The 17,648-nt window shown below is 41.6% G+C and overlaps 1 protein-coding gene across 10 annotated transcripts in view; it reads left to right on the top strand.

Moving 5' to 3' along the window:
• LOC139265566 (phosphatidylinositol-binding clathrin assembly protein-like) overlaps positions 1-17,648 on the top strand; it is a 156,920-nt gene that overhangs the window by 65,239 nt on the left and 74,033 nt on the right. For all 10 annotated transcript variants that reach the window (XM_070882653.1, XM_070882644.1, XM_070882645.1 and 7 more), the window contains exons 3-8: positions 443-518; positions 759-861; positions 2,030-2,123; positions 4,562-4,673; positions 14,317-14,423; positions 14,580-14,621. In XM_070882653.1, the coding sequence (XP_070738754.1) occupies positions 443-518; positions 759-861; positions 2,030-2,123; positions 4,562-4,673; positions 14,317-14,423; positions 14,580-14,621 (534 nt within the window). The remainder of the gene's footprint in view (positions 1-442; positions 519-758; positions 862-2,029; positions 2,124-4,561; positions 4,674-14,316; positions 14,424-14,579; positions 14,622-17,648) is intronic.

Here is a 17,648-nt window from a genome sequence, read left to right on the forward strand (position 1 = left end):
TGGCTGTATGGGAATATATATTTTTTGAGAGGGAAGGGAAAGAGTTGGGAGCTGTAAGAAGAGAAAAACAGCAGTCTTTACCATTGGAGTGAGTAGAGACATGGTGGTATTGTTGTGATGGGAGTTTTGTAACCGGTGTGGATCAATTGGGTGAAGCTTCAAATTGAGAATGTTGACAAAAGAAGTTCGTATGATGTTCGTATCTATGCATTTGTTTAACCAGATGCTCAAAATTTATTTTCGGGCTTGGTATTAATATATTTTGCATTGAACTCTTGCTGGGTTGTGTTCGGGGCCAGCAATCCAGTGGGTATAAAGCTGGATGGTAAATACAGCATGCTTTCAAAATGTGCATTAAATCAAATAATTTCAGTATTGATACAGGATACTAACATTGTGCGGAATTTCAGTTTCCAGCTAATGACCTCTTTCTTTCTTGCAGCGTTTTATCCAGTATTTGGCTTCACGAAACACATTGTTCAACTTGAATAACTTTTTGGATAAAAGTGCCATGCAAGGTAAGTTGTGTTTGTGAGTGAAGGTATTTAGATGTGGTCAATATATAAGGATCATTAAAGTCTTTTTTTCCCCCCCGATTTTAAAATTGATAGTATAAATAAACTTAAAAAAAAGTTTTAATGATCGTTACAAATACTGGAATTTGTTTTTTAGGAGTAGCTCAAGTGAAGTCTAGAAATGGTTTGAGAAAAAAACACCACAAATGTCAATGAGCATAACATTCTCTTCCGTCCTTGTAGGATATGACATGTCTACTTTCATCAGACGGTATAGCAGATATCTTAATGAAAAGGCACTCTCCTACAGACTAATGGCAGTTGACTTCACCAAAATGAAAAGGGGGTATGTATGTCTTTTAAGTGTCCCCAGAATGGTGACTGACTTCTACAATCTATATAATAAAGTCTCACATTTAGCACATCCCACATTAAATCTGTGGGTGACAATCCAAAGCAAGAAAAAAATTACTTTAACCATTGTGAGTCCATGAACTGTAAATCCCACACAAACTAACTTCCCCCCACGCGCCCCCCCCCCCCCAAAGTTTCAACCAACCACTAAATTCATTTTTGCAAGTGTTTCCAGCTGCAGATTATTTTTTTTCTGACCTAGCTGAGTAACCTTATAAATAATACTTTATAACTAAATAATTTATACCATACTGGTTAAAATGACTCATAAAAGTTGGCTCCATGATGTTGCCAATCGATGATGTTTTCTCCTGCAGTCTTATCTTCTTATCTGGTGTTCAGGGCCTGAAACATGATTTTCTGTGTTTTCCTGACCACCTTTGTTTTTTTTTTAAGCTCCATTTTACTGCCCATGGTTTCTCCCCTTATTTCCTCCAGGTTTATATTTTTTTGTCTTTTACTTTGCTAGTTAATTTTAGTTTTATTTCCTTTTGAAAATCAGCTATAGGTTTTGCCATTGGTGTCCGATAAATTTTTATTATGAAACACATCTAACTTTCAGCAAAACTTTTGTCCACTAGGATACTTTTTTTTGTCAACAATTAAATAAAATTTGTTCATTACCATTTTATATATTTTTTGAAAAAAGTTTGATTTCCAGAATGGAGGTTACAAAATGGGAGCATGAATTATGCATTGCAATTTTTGATGTACACTGTCTTTATTATAACACACCTGATATTATCCTTGATTTACTGAGCAACAACACAGGACATCTGCTAGTTCTTTTAAATGTATGGAATGTCTGAACACGCTTAAGAATGTGTCTCTCTCTTTTTTATTGTTTGTGGGTAGGAGTAGAGATGTCGCATGGTCTGCTTTGCTTGACATGACAGCATAACTGCGTGAATGTGTACTCGCCCAAGACCCAAATTTGGATTTTCCCGTGCTCCATAGATTAAAAGTGCCTTTTATTTCTGTTGAGCTGCCTAATAAATGTGTCGTATTCTCTTCAACCAAGCGATGTGTCGAAGGAATCTTCAACCGATAGTATTAACATATAAATGAATTATGCAATGACATTTTGTATGCTCTTGCAGGACGGATGGAGTAATGCGAACTATGAATACAGAGAAACTGCTGAAGACTCTGCCTCTAATACAGAATCAGCTTGATGCGCTCTTAGATTTTGATGTACGTGCAAGTGTTTTTTTTTTTAAATCACCCTGCCCAATGGCCTCCTTACGTAATTGTTTCCATTAAATATGCTGTAGGATTTGTTGGGAGTTGATCTGTTCCTTTTGAAAATGTTTGCTCTGTGCGGAAAGTTTTCTATCAATTGTGGCAATACCTCATTGCCCAATTTTAATTACAAAAATTACTTCCTTCCCCTTTCTGTGTCCTTGCTTATATGTAGTCTCTCTAGCTTTGGGATGCTGGGGATGGAAGAAATTACAGCAGATGGATCAGGCTGATTACTGGTGTGATGGGATCATTAATTGACTTTATTTAAACCATAACATTTCTCTAATATTTCAGATGGACCAACATTAATAATTTAAAATGGAACTGACAACTGCTTTCTGAAAAGTATTCTTTTATCTTTATGGGAGATAGGGAAGACATCCAGGCCAGTTTCTCTCAATGCTGTCGATTTGTCTACATTTTTAAGTTAATTACATTAACAGTTCTCATGTTCTTGAGATGTTAACATATGTGAGCTTGCTGTCTATTTGAGGATACCTATGCTGTTTTTGGCATCGCAAGTGCTTATCAAACAATGAAAAACCAATCATTTGCCAGAATTCATCAGATCACACACTATCTGATAGTTGAAATTGATTACATACTGTGTAGAACCCAGATGAGGAGAAACTTGTTCACTCCGAATTGTGAACCTGTGGAATTCTCTACCACAGAAAGTTGTTGAGGCCAGTTCATTAGATATATTTAAGAGTTAGATGTGGCCCTTGCGGCTAAAGGGATCAAGGTGTATGGAGAGAAAGCAGGAATGGGGTACTGAAGTTGCATGATCAGCCATGATATTGAATGGTGGTGCAGGCTCGAAGGGCCAAATCGCCTACTCCTGCACCTATTTTTTATGTTTCTATGAGAGGACTGCTTTGATCTGGATTGTCAAAAGCTTGTTTGGTGTAGTTATAATTGTGCTGGCTTTCACTATTCTGCACTTCCCTTGCTTTAAGTGTATTTTTACCTCAAGGTGGTGAGAGATGGCTGTGTGGAGCAAAAGGAAGCATCAATTTTATGCTCATCAAAGTCTGTTAAGATTCTGAAAACAGTTTAAAAAATGTCAAGGCTATCCTTTTCAAGACTTCCTTATCCATGCTTTATTTCTCCAGCGTGTTTCTTCCAAACCTTCCATTTTGGATAAACTCCAACTGTCCAAAACTCAGTTGCCCATATCCTGTCCCCCCCTCTCCCTTTGCTCACATCCTCACTGACCTGTGTTGGCTCCCTAACCCCTCACCATGCATTCAATTTAAAGTCCTTTTTAAATCCCTTCACCCTATTTCTGCAGCCTTGTATCCCTACCTGCACCCTTTGGTCCAAAATGCCTTTTGTGCATCCTTCACTTTGCCCCACCATTGGTGATAGAACCTTCAGTCACCTTGACTGAACTCTCTGGAATATTGTGGTGCTAGGATAATTGCTAATTCTTTAGCACACTACTCCACTCATGGCACACATTGTCACAGCCAATTGAAACTGCACTTTGCTGGGAGGGAGATCAATTCTGGATGGAGCCTGTTGTTACAATTTGGGCTAAGAGTTTCCACGTGCCTCTATGACTTTACTGTAAATAAATCTAAACAAGGCATTTCTTATGGAAATATTAGTTTTCCATAGGTTGTACAGAATGCTATACTCGTATGACTCTCTCCCACTCGAGCTAGTTGATGGGTTACATTTTAGAATTGGTAGATGAAAGGCAGCATGAGAACTCTCGCTATTCCTTCATCAGTCAAGGTGCTGCAGAGGCACAGTTCTTTATTGAAATGAATTGTCATTTCCCAAATATTGCTACTTAATTTAGAGGAATTGGGCAGTATCTATGCATATCATCACTGCAGCACTGTTTGGAGTAGAGGCTACCCATGTGTGGTGTATATAGGATTTTTGCAGTTAGTAGAGAATAGACTTAATTTAATCAGTGTAGAGGGGAAGAACAGTGTGATAATCTATTGCAATACCCACTCCCTAAATTACCAGCTTTCATCTGAACCACCTCGAATTTGGCATTCATATTTCGACTTGTGGTGTGCTTTTACATTGTTCTATGGCAATCTGTCTAAGATCAATCTGACCCGGACTGAGTTTAGGTGTGACCTGATTGTAAATCGACTGTACACTCATATCTTTTAATAAGTTAAATTCCTGACATACTTCTACATTTAAAAAGCAACAGCCTAGCTGCTCAAGTTCAGAGGGCTACCGCCTTGCAATTATCTTTCCAGACACATTTAGTAGACTACTTTAGACAAATTTGAGACTTTGATCCGCTTTCTAGGCTGGAATCAAGGTTAGATCTGAGATATGAACTTCTTTTTAAACACAGCATGCCTGTTTTTTTTTGTACATGATGTTTTAATGTTCCTGTCTTTTGAATGCAGGCAAATCCAAATGAACTAACTAATGGAGTAATAAATGCTGCCTTCATGCTACTGTTCAAAGATTCCATCAGGCTTTTTGCTGCCTACAATGAAGGGATCATCAACTTACTGGGTGAGCAACAAATCAAGTGTACGTGTTAAAATTGATTTAACTTAATTTGGGTTTGAACAAGGGTTAACAATAGAGGAAGAGTTGTTAACATATAATGTTACAGATCACAATTCACAGTACAGTGAATCTGTCTCGTAGTGAGCTATTCCATGCAAGTTGGGTTTGTTCAATTTACTCAATATCTGTTGTAACTGGACAAGTTATGCAGGCCTTTTCCTCCAAATGCAAAAAGTGGCAAAATCATCCTCATCATGTGCCTCTTTAATCTGTTGTAATTGGGGACATTTCCTATAATAATGTCTTGGTATATTCTTGAATGTCTTCCTAATTAAATGCACTTTGATGTTTCTGGAATGCCTCTAAATAACTTATGCAAATAGAAGTAAGTTGCATAATCTCCAGTTTAAGCAGTGTTAATTTTGTGCCACACCACCAGAGCCCCGCATTTCAACTTAATTGTGCAGAATATGTCTATTTTTGCAGCACATGGATTTATTTCCCCAAGATAACATCCTGAGCTTTATCTGTTGTATATTTTTTGTACTGGTAGAGATAAACTGTTAAAAGTCTGGAGGGACAGGGAATTTATACAATAGAAATCTCAGTACAAAAAGAGACCATTCCGCCTTGTGCTTTGGTATGAACTGTCTCACTGGAGCTAGATGCTCTAATTCCATTTCCGTGCTTTTTTTCCCTTTTTGACATTTTTCTTGAAGTGTATAACCCCCTCTTAAATGTGACTGACCTGGCATCTAACCATTTTCAATCTTTTTTCCTCTTAATTCTCCCAGAAGCATTAAAGGGGAATTTCTAGAGGGGGAGATAAACCTAGTAGGAAGGAGTGTTACATCTTTTCCTTCTGTGCCCACTCCTGACCCTTGTACCACAAGTTCCCCAGATAACCGACCCTGAGAGAATAGCCTTGTGCAATTACATCATCAGACTTAAAAAATTGTAGCCAATTCAGATCCTCTTGGGATTTGCTCTGGGTCTGTACATATATTTGGAGTTTATCTTTCTGAAAAATTAGTTGTTCAAAAGCAGCAGTCTTGACCAAAATAATCTCTGGTCTCACTAATAAATTATCTTAAATAAATTATCACAACTTTTCTGTGTCTGAAGATGTTATTGCACAAGGTTATTCTTTCAGGGTCAGTAGTCTAGGGAGCGTGCAAGGTCAACAATGAGTGTGGAGGGAAAAGATTTAACACTCCTTCCTACTAGGTTTGTATTCTTTTCCCCCTTCTTTTATGATTCTGGGGAAGTTCTGTAGCAAAGTTGTATATCTTTCAAATATGGCCTCAATTAAGAATCCATTTTTGCATACTACCAGGCTGGTATTTAAGTAACCCAAAAGTGAAAATGAGAGCAAGCTACTTATCTTGTATATTCTCATTAAAAGCCTGTGACATAATGTGTATGTTTTGAATGCATTATCCTTCAGATGTCCAAAAATATATCTCCAAGTCATTTCAAGCTGCACTTTCTTATGTGGAACTAGGAATTTACAAGCACTTGCATACTAACATCAATTAACTTCCTGAATGTCCTTGGGATACCCCAATTAGATTTTATGACCCTGAACGTATATACAGGTTCAACGTCCTGAATCCGGAACTCCGAAAACCAGACATTTCGGCAAGCGGAGAGGTCTGAAATCTGGCAAAACCCAGCACGCGGCGAGGTCTGAAATCTGGCAGTGCCGCAGGAGATCAGCTTGTAGTCAAATATCAATTATATTATTTGCCTATCTCCAATGTTACATGCTATGGGGAGCTAAAACGGCATTGCGGTGGGGGGGGAAACGAGGAGGCTGTAGTGGTTTTATATTTTGTAAATTGAGAGACCACATTCGTGTTGGGGAATGTGAGAGGCAGATCGAAGCTGTAAGCAGCGCAAAACATTGGAAACGTCATGGATATAAAAAATGTTGCGTCAGCCTGCTCAAGTTCCCTATTGTGTCTTAACTGTTAAGGAAGAATAGGCATTTCCTTCAATCCTCAACAAGGGAGAGAAATCAGTGTGTGCCCTTCCATGAAGATGAGGAAGTTATGGTCCCTCTCAAAATAGGTCTGGGAACCGATTCTTAGCTTGGACATGTAGAGAACCCAAAGAAGGTGAAGAAAGTACTTTTTAAATAGGAGAAATCTGATAGTTTACATTTTTTTTAATAAATTCCAAATGAACAGTGGCAAAGGCTGCAGTTATGGAGAGGCATACCAGGGAGCGGTAGACAGGTGCAGCCAAACTTTTGAGCTATGCCCAGGTACAATGGGTTGGCAACCCACCAGAAAGCTCCATTGCATACATCAAGGAGGAGGGAAGCTGATGGGGGGGGGGGGGGGGAGCATACCACAGAAACTGGTCGAAGGATTTAGGGAAGGACTGACAGAGGGGAGAGAAGAATATGGTATCTTTCAGTAGATAAGTGGTATTGAAAGCTCTCCTGGATCTTGCCCAAGTGGCTGCTTTTCAAACTAAAGAACTCTTCCTACAATTTCAGGCTTTTAAGAATGGGATTCAAAGCCCCTACCATGGAACAGATAGGACCAGCTCATAAGAACATAAGAAATATGATCAGGAGTAGGCCATACGGCCCCTCGAGCCTGCGCCGCCATTTAATAAGATCATGGCTGATCCTATCATGGGTCCACTTCCCTGCCCCCTCCCCATAACCCCTTATTCCCTTATAGGTTAAGAAACTGTCTATCTCTGTCTTAAATTTATTCAATGACCCAGCTTCCACAGCGCTCTTGAGGCAGCGAATTCCACAGATTAACAACCCTCAGAGAAGAAATTCCTCCTCACCTCAGTTTTAAATGGGCAGTCCATTATTCTAAGATTATGCCCCCTAGTTCTAGTCTCCCCTATCAGTGGAAACATCCTCTCTGCATCCACCTTGTCAAGCCCCCTCATAATCTTATACGTTTTGAGAAGATCACCTCTCATTCATCTGAATTCCAATGAGTAGAGGCCCAACCTACTCAACCTTTCCTCATTAGTCAATCCCCTCATCTCCGGAATCAATCTAATGAACCTCTGAACTGCCTCCAAAGCAAGTATATCCTTTCTTAAATATGGAAACCAAAACTGTACGCAGTATTCCAGGTGTGGCCTCACCAATACCCTGTATAACTGTAGCAAGACTTCCTTGCTTTTATACTCCATCCCCTTTGCAATAAAGGCCAAGAATCCATTGGCCTTCCTGATCATTTGCTGTACCTGCATATGAACAGTTTGTTTCATGCACAAGTACCCCCAGGTTCCACTGTACTGCAGCACTTTGCAATTTTTCTCCATTTAAATAATAACTTGCTCTTTGATTTTTCTGCCAAAGTGCATAACCTCACACTTTCCAACATTATACTCCATCTGCCAAATTTTTGTCCACTCACTTAGCCTGTCTATGTCCTTTTGCAGATTTTGTGTCCTCACACAGCTTTTCCTCCCATCTTTGTATCATCAGCAAACTTGGCTATGTTACACACGGTCCCTTCTTCCAAGTCGTTAATATAGATTGTAAATAGTTGGGCTCCCAGCACTGATCCCTGCGGCACCCCACTAGTTACTGATTGCCAACCTGAGAATGAACCATTTATCCCGACTCTCTGTTTTCTGTTAGCATGGATAGAGGATTGGCTAACTATTATATTACCCCAACCCCGTGAACTTTTATCTTGTGCAGTAACTTTTTATGTGGCACCTTGTCACATCCTTCTGGAAATCCAAATATACCACATCCACTGATTCCTCTTTATCCACCCTGTTCGTTACATCCTCAAAGAATTCCATCAAATTTGTCAAACATGATTTCCCCATCATAAATCCATGCTGACTCTGACCGAATTATGCTTTTCCAAATGTCCTGCTACTGCTTTAATAATGGACTCCAACATTTTCCCAACCACAGATGTTGAGCTTAACTGGTCTATAGTTTCCTGCTTTTTGTCTGCCTCTTTTTTTTAAATAGGGGTGTTACATTTGCAATTTTCCAATCTGGGACCTCCCCAGAATCCAGGGAATTTTGGTAAATTATAACCAATGCATCCACTAACTCTGCCGCTACTTCTCAAGACCCTAGGGTGCAAGCCATCAGGTCCAGGAGATTTATCCGCTTTTAGTCCCATTATCTTACTAAGTACCACCTCTTCAGTGATCGTGTTAAGTTCCTCGCTACCCCCCACCCCCCCCCCCCCCCCCCATATCCCCTTGACTATCCGCTGTTGGGATATTGTTAGTGTCCTCTACCTTAAAGACTGATACAAAATATTTGTTCAGAGTTTCTGCCATTTCTGAGTTCCCCATTGCTAATTCCCTGGTCTTGACCTCTAGGGGACCAGCATTTACTTTAGCCGCTCTTTTTGTTTTTATATACCTATAGAAACTCAGCCAGCAGTAATTTTGTTACTGAACCTCCCTTAAAAGACAAAGTAGGAAGATATGAAGCAAAACCAAGTCTGGTCAATTTTTTTTCCAACAATGCAAGAAATTGCAAAACACCTGAAGAATAGAAGAACTGCTCAAAGTGCTGAACAAAACAAAAAGTAAAAGCAGAAAGTTAATTTAGAGTTTTTGTAGTTCAGAGGGGGAGAAGTAGGAGACAGAGCTATACTTAATATTTCCCCACTCTTTACACATTATATAATGAGACTTACTGTAAGATGTTGACATTGGAGTTTTCAGTGGAACATGCACCCTGTGTACTGAATTTAATATAACGTGAGACATATCAATTTTCTAGCACTGTCCTTTAGCCTCTCCTTCCCTCCTCAACTATTCGGACAACATCGATTGTTGTGAAGGAGCATCCCACAGCCAGAGCCAGCTCATTTTAATAGGAACTGGGAGCCTTTTGCAGCTGCCTCTGCCTGGTTAAATGTTACCAGTTAAATACTGATACTTGCTGGAGAGCGCTTTCAAGATCACATCTCTTTCGTTTCACTCTCTGTTCCTGGCCTGATGGAAATGGAGCTGATTTTGAGTGCAAGATGTTATCTGGATGGTTAAAGGCAGGACAATCAAAAAGGCAAAACTTTTTTCTCATGGCAACAATGCAAATATTTCCCAATTGCAGATGGAATACTTAGAATATTTCTTCATATGTTCTTTTCTCTTTTAAATTGTCTAGTTTATGATTTCTTAAATTCCAGGTTCTGCTCAAAACCTTTCTGCTTCAGCTTAATTTTGACCCCTTTTTCTAATAAAAATAAATTTGAGCCCTAAGCCAGATTTGACTTGTGTTTATCTTGTGGATCCCTGACCCAGAAAGGATTATTTGAATATAATGGAGAAGAAACTTCCTATTAACTATAGCCATTGGAACTTTAACCTTTTCACTGACAACCAATGACACCTATATTTTTAAAGCACCATTCTCTTCAGCCGCATCAAATATGTCCATACTTTAGTTGATACAAGATGTCAAAGTTTCTAGGGCAATGACTGAAGTGTTGAATATGGTAATCCTTGGGGTGAATGATGAGTGGGTAATCATGCTTGATACATTTCTGTGGTACAGAACTCCATTTGTGTCAAGAGTAAATGATCCTTCAAGATTTTTGCTTATAGTCTTACAGGGATTCGGTCTAAACTCTGGACCACTGAAAGTGAATGTAATTCTGAATAGTCACTAAGTAAGCAAAGTTACCTCCTTGAAGGTCAAGGAGGAAAATATGGTACGATTAGCTGTTGCACAAATGTATGCTGTATTCTAATAAGGTTCTTTTGAGTAATTCGTTTCCACAAGGTTCTTCATTGAACCATTTAAAAAAAAAAAAAAAAATTTTACAATGTTACTATGCAGAACCAGGTCAAATAAAGGTGTGTATCACTTTTCAGTTGGAAGTAGGAAAAAGGAAAGTGTGATACATCTTTTTAATGGCCATACCTGGAATACTGCATGCAGTTCTGATTTCCATATTTACGAAGGGATGTGCTTGCTTTGGAGGCAGTTCAGAGAAGATTCACTCGGTTGATTCCGGGGATGAGGGGGTTGACTTATGAGGAAAGGTTGAGTAGGTTGGACCTCTACTCATTGAAATTCAGAAGAATGAGAGGTGATCTTATCAAAACGTATAAGAATATGAGGGGGCTTGACAAGGTGGATGCAGAGAGGATGTTTCCCCTGATGGGGGAGACTAGAACTAGAGGATCTTAGAATAAGGGGCCGACCATTTAGAACTGAGATGAGGAGAAATTTTTTCTTGGAGGGTTGTTAATCTGTGGAATTCACTGCCTCAGAGAGCTGTGGAAGCTGGGACATTAAATAAATTTAAGACAGAAATAGACAGTTTCTTAAACGATAAGGGGTTATGGGGAGCGGGCAGGGAAGGGATATGGCGAGAAAGCAGGAAGGGGGTACTGAAGTTGCATGTTCAGCCATGAACTCATTGAATGGCGGTGCAGGCTAGAAGGGCCGAATGGCCTACTCCTGCACCTATTTTTCTATGTTTCTAAGTGGAGCTGAGTCCATGATCAGATCAGCCATGATCTTATTGAATGGCGGAGCAGGCTCGAGGGGCCGTATTTCTTGTGTTCCGATTGGAACAAACAGTGCTTTTGAATATCCGAGGTGTCTACAGAAAATTGGTGAGCAATGTGGCATGTAGTATTGTGTAGTGTTAAGGCAATAGTTCGGAAGGACATTAGCTTGGATGATGTGGAATCTATCTGGGTAGAGCTGCAGAATACCAAAGGGCAAAAAACGTTAGTGGGAGTTGTGTACAGACCTCCAAACAGTAGTAGTGATGTTGGGGAGGGCATCAAACATGAAATTAGGGGTGCGTGCAATAAAGGTGCAGCAGTTATAATGGGTGACTTTAATATGCACATAGATTGGGTTAACCAAACTGGAAGCAATACGGTGGAGGAGGATTTCCTGGAGTGCATAAGGGATGGTTTTTTAGACCAATATGTCGAGGAACCAACTAGGGGGGAGGCCATCTTAGACTGGGTGTTGTGTAATGAGAGAGGATTAATTAGCAATCTCGTTGTGCGAGGCCCCTTGGGGAAGAGTGACCATAATATGGTGGAATTCTGCATTAGGATGGAGAATGAAACAGTTAATTCAGAGACCATGGTCCAGAACTTAAAGAAGGGTAACTTTGAAGGTATGAGGCGTGAATTGGCTAGGATAGATTGGCGAATGATACTGAAGGGGTTGACTGTGGATGGGCAGTGGCAGACATTTAGAGACCGCATGGATGAACTACAACAATTGTACATTCCTGTCTGGCGTAAAAATAAAAAAGGGAAGGTGGCTCAACCGTGGCTATCAAGGGAAATCAGGGATAGCATTAAAGCCAAGGAAGTGGCATACAAATTGGCCAGAAATAGCAGCGAACCCGGGGACTGGGAGAAATTTAGAACTCAGCAGAGGAGGACAAAGGGTTTGATTAGGGCAGGGAAAATGGAGTACGAGAAGAAGCTTGCAGGGAACATTAAGATGGATTGCAAAAGTTTCTATAGATATGTAAAGAGAAAAAGGTTAGTAAAGACAAACGTAGGTCCCCTGCAGTCAGAATCAGGGGAAGTCATAACGGGGAACAAAGAAATGGCGGACCAATTGAACAAGTACTTTGGTTCGGTATTCACTGAGGAGGACACAAACAACCTTCCGGATATAAAAGGGGTCGGAGGGTCTAGTAAGGAGGAGGAACTGAGGGAAATCCTTATTAGTCGGGAAATTGTGTTGGGGAAATTGATGGGATTGAAGGCCGATAAATCCCCAGGGCCTGATGGACTGCATCCCAGAGTACTTGAGGTGGCCTTGGAAATAGTGGATGCATTGAGTGTCATTTTCCAACATTCCATTGACTCTGGATCAGTTCCTATGGAGTGGAGGGTAGCCAATGTAACCCCACTTTTTTAAAAAAGGAGGGAGAGAGAAAACAGGGAATTATAGACCGGTCAGCCTGACATCGGTAGTGGGTAAAATGATGGAATCAATTATTAAGGATGTCATAGCAGTGCAATTGGAAAGAGGTAATATGATAGGTCCAAGTCAGCATGGATTTGTGAAAGGGAAATCATGCTTGACAAATCTTCTGGAATTTTTTGAGGATATTTCCAGTAGAGTGGACAAGGGAGAACCAGTTGATGTGGTATATTTGGACTTTCAGAAGGCTTTCGACAAGGTCCCACACAAGAGATTAATGTGCAAAGTTAAAGCACATGGGATTAGGAGTAGTGTGCTGACATGGATTGAGAACTGGTTGTCAGACAGGAAGCAAAGAGTAGGAGTAAATGGGGACTTTTCAGAATGGCAGGCAGTGACTAGTGGGGTACCGCAAGGTTCTGTGCTGGGGCCCCAGCTGTTTACACTGTACATTAATGATTTAGACGAGGGGATTAAATGTAGTATCTCCAAATTTGCGGATGACACTAAGTTGGGTGGCAGTGTGAGCTGCGAGGAGGATGCTATGAGGCTGCAGAGCGACTTGGATAGGTTAGGTGAGTTAGGCAAATGCATGACAGATGAAGTATAATGTGGATAAATGTGAGGTTATCCACTTTGGTGGTAAAAACAGAGAGACAGACTATTATCTGAATGGTGACAGATTAGGAAAAGGGGAAGTGCAAAGAGACCTGGGTGTCATGGTACATCAGTCATTGAAGGTTGGCATGCAGGTACAGCAGGCGGTTAAGAAAGCAAATGGCATGTTGGCCTTCATAGCGAGGGGATTTGAGTACAGGGGCAGGGAAGTGTTGCTACAATTGTACAGGGCCTTGGTGAGGCCACACCTGGAGTATTGTGTACAGTTTTGGTCTCCTAACCTGAGGAAGGACATTCTTGCTATTGAGGGAGTGCAGCGAAGGTTCACCAGACTGATTCCCGGGATGGTGGGACTGACCTATCAAGAAAGACTGGATCAACTGGGCTTGTATTCACTGGAGTTCAGAAGAATGAGAGGGGACCTCATAGAAATGTTTAAAATTCTGACTGGGTTAGACAGGTTAGATGCAGGAAGAATGTTCCCAATGTTGGGGAAGTCCAGAACCAGGGGACACAGTCTAAGGATAAGGAGTAAGCCATTTAGGACTGAGATGAGGAGGAATTTCTTCACCCAGAGAGTGGTGAACCTGTGGAATTCTCTACCACAGAAAGTTGTTGAGGCCAATTCACTAAATATATTCAAAAAGGAGTTAGATGAAGTCCTTACTACTAGGGGAATCAAGGGGTATGGTGAGAAAGCAGGAATGGGGTACTGAAGTTGCATGTTCAGCCATGAACTCATTGAATGGCGGTGCAGGCTCGAAGGGCTGAATGGCCTACTCCTGCACCTATTTTCTGTTTCTATGTTTCTATGTATATAGAATTTGTCAGGAAAAATGGAGAAGACTTTATTTCAAGTTTTGATCTGAAAAAATTATAGCATTTTTGTATTTTCGGAATGTTAGCAGTCTACATGCTCAAACCTTTTTAACAATTTTGACAGAAAATTTGCAGATAATTATATTTCCTGTTTTCATGCATTTCAATGGTTCTGACTGCAGCTGCTTTAAAAACAAATACAGTAGCAGGTATGGAACAAATGCATTTTTAATCATTTAAATGAGGACTTTTTTTTTTAAACTTGTTTTTAAAATGATTCTGATTTTCAAAATTTATACTAGAGCTCTTGTCTTGATTACTTTCTTCCAGAGAAATACTTTGATATGAAGAAAAATCAGTGCAAGGAGGCCCTGGACATCTACAAAAAGTTTTTGGCCAGAATGACAAAGCTGTCTGAATTCCTCAAAACTGCAGAGGTGAACATGCATTTCTTCTCATCTGTAGTCCATTCTCCCCCCCCCCCCCCTCCCCTTTCTGTATATGAAGCATTTCTGTAAGCATGCAACTCACTTTCCGTTTTTATTTACTTGCCACTGCATGAAGTAATGTGAACTTTTTCTTTGTTGACACAGCAAGTTGGAATTGATCAGGGTGACATTCCAGATCTTACTCAGGTCAGTGTAAATATCATTTAGCTTTATCCATTTCCCAACCCCTGGGCTTTAAGTTTGCTTTTTTTACAGAGAGCATAAGTCTCTGTGTATACATGATTTACACATGTATATTTTGTGATCTCTGTTTTGTGCCTGTATATGCTGTGCTGTATGAAATAGTGATAAAATATTGCCCTGGAACTTGAAGAGAAACTGATCAGTATGTTCCAACATTGAACTTTTTAACTTTCACGACCTGTATTCCAGACTTGAATTGCTGAGGTCTGGTTTAGAATGATTTTGAATTCAGTGTACTTTTACCTTGCTTCCATTGGAGAGCTTGATACTGTCTGTAGTGCACAAAAAGCATTTACATTGAGCATGCATTGTTACTTCTATACTTTTGCCTTCACCTTTCAGCTCAAATGCCAGGATGGTCAGAGTTGTAGTTTCTCGGTCGGTATGCTTTTTGTTACGTGTGATGGTGGTGCTTCTTTTAGATATCCCCCTCTTATACTCTCAACGTGTGTGTTCAATTGACAGTTGAGTGAGAATCAAACCCAAGTTCTGTTACTGGTAGAACTTGCAGGGTGCTGCTTGTTGAACATAACATTAAATTGAAGAAAAATGGATACAAACTTAGGCAATGGGTTGGCCATGTGGCTGGACTAAACCATGATGTGGATGAGCTCTATGGCCCCAAGTTTCCACATGATTTGCGCCTGATTTTTAGGAGCAACTGGTGGAGAATGGACTATCTTAGAAATCGCAATTCTCCACATTTTCTTTTCTGCAGTTCTAGTCAGTTAGAACAGTTTCACTTTGGAATAGAATTTTTTCTTCAAAAGGGGGCGTGTCCTGCCACTGACGCCTGATTTCAAAGTTTCCACAGTGAAAACGTACTCCAAACTAACTTAGAATGGAGCAAGTGAAGATTTTTGTAGAACTGAAAAAACCTTGTCTGCACATTAAAAAATCAGGCGCAGGTTACAAATTAGGCGTCCGGAACGAGGTGGGGGGGGGGGAAGGGGGGAAGGGAAGTCATTAAATTCTACAATAAATCCTTATTTATACTTATACAAATATTATACAAATAAATCCAACCTGAATAAAAATTTATAAGCCAAGAAAAGATTAAATAAACCATCTTCCTACCTGTGTGAAAGTGCTTCAGCCAGGGAGAATGCTGCAGTCAGCGTCACAAGTTGAGGCAGCCGTTCCCACAGGGGGGGGAGGGGGGGAGGGAGTGCGGGACCGACCGCAGGGGGGGGGGGGGGGAAGCTGTTCCAGACGGCGGGACCGACCGACCGCAGCGGGGGGGGGGAGGAGGAAGCCGCTCCAGGCGGGGGGGGGGGGGGGGAGGGAGTGCGGGACTGACCGACCGACCGCAGCGGGGGGGGGGGGGGGGGGAGCCGCTCCAGACAGTGGGCGGGGGGGGGAGAAAGGGAGGGAGTGCGGGACCGACCGCGGGGGGGGGGGGGGGGGGAGCCGCTCCAGACAGTGGGCGGGGGGGGGAGAAAGGGAGGGAGTGCGGGACCGACCGCGGGGGGGGGGGGGGGGGGAGCTGTTCCAGACGGCGGGACCGACCGACCGACCGCAGCGGGGCGGGGGGGGGGGGGAGGCAGCCATTCCCGACGGCGGGGGGGGGGGGGGGGGTGGAGGAGACAGTGAGAAGGCTGCAGGAAGCCTCAAGTTGAGCAGCCATTCCCGACGGCAGTGGGGGGAGGCCGTCGGGAAACGGCTGCCTCAACTTTGAGGCTTCCTGCAGCCTTCTCACTGCTGCAAGAAGCCTCAGTGCTGATCATGGAAGGGCAATGTGCTTTTATTAAAAAAAAAAATCAAAAATTAAACAGCTACAAAGAACTACAAAAATGGCTGAGTGCCAATGTTTCCTTCACACTGCGCGAACGCTCCCAACGCGCACGCGCAGGGTTGCTGGCAGGAAAAAAACTAATTTAAATGGTACCCGCCCCCTCCCACTTACAAAATCGGCGCAAGTGGTAGGCTCCGCCCTCCTCGGGCGCCGATCCAAGCTGCCATGGAGCTGCAGGGCGCTCCAGAATCACGCGTTTTTTTTTTTCCGGCGCCGTTTACGGCGCGAAAAACGGGCGCCCAGCTCGGAGGGGTGCCCGTTTTGTAGCGTGTGGAAACTTGGGGCCTATTATGTTCTGTTGGCACAGAGGACAACATCAGTTCCTTATCCATGATTCAAGTTTTGTGTTGATTCTGAAATCAAGAAACCTAAGTGGAGGGTTATGTACACAGTTCCCAGTGCACAGATCAAAAAGAATATGTCCAGGAGGTTATCAAAAAGTAGTGGTTCGATGGTGCAAAGTTTGACTTTTAAATGTTTGTGGATTATAGGAGAAAGGGAAAACTGAGGAAGGTAAGGGGTCGCATAATAAGATCCTGGCAGTTAAGTTAGAGCAGGATAAAGTGTGATGAGTCTTAATTTCCTGAGGATTGAAAGCTGGGGTGCATTTTACATGGATTCTACAATTTGAAATGAGCATTACATGAAGCTAAACAATAGAAATTGTTTAAATGATTTGATTAAATCGCTTTATGTCTAACTGCTTTGTTTAAGTATAGTGTGGTGCTGTGCCTTGTCTCGGGGTGCCAGCTCCAAGTTGTGACCCCTCAAAGCAGACTGGTGGTCACGCTTGGCTACATTTTAAGGGAAAATATTAACTGTTGATCCCCAAATAGCTAGCTGGTAGTCCTTGCCTGGAGGTATGTGTACAGTGGGGGAAGGCAGGATCAGGTTTGACAATGATGGGTCCTGTGATTCAAATAGCTGGTCATCATTTGATATCTAGGCTGTCTCATGAATGACCACATGGGCAAGATGCGAGAGGATCACAGCTGTCACTGTAGACACTTACAAGGGAAGATAATAGTGTTCCAAGCTGTAATCATGCACCTTTCCTTTTTAAATGCTAATCTTCAAAGTTGTATTGAAGGCAGGTAATTGCATATTTAATCCAAAATTGCATGCATTAGCAGTCACTGAGTATATCTTTGGGCTGTAATATCTTTATTATCTTT

This window comes from Pristiophorus japonicus, chromosome 6 (assembly GCF_044704955.1).
Source record: "Pristiophorus japonicus isolate sPriJap1 chromosome 6, sPriJap1.hap1, whole genome shotgun sequence".
In the NCBI taxonomy this organism is placed as follows: Eukaryota; Metazoa; Chordata; class Chondrichthyes; family Pristiophoridae; genus Pristiophorus; species Pristiophorus japonicus.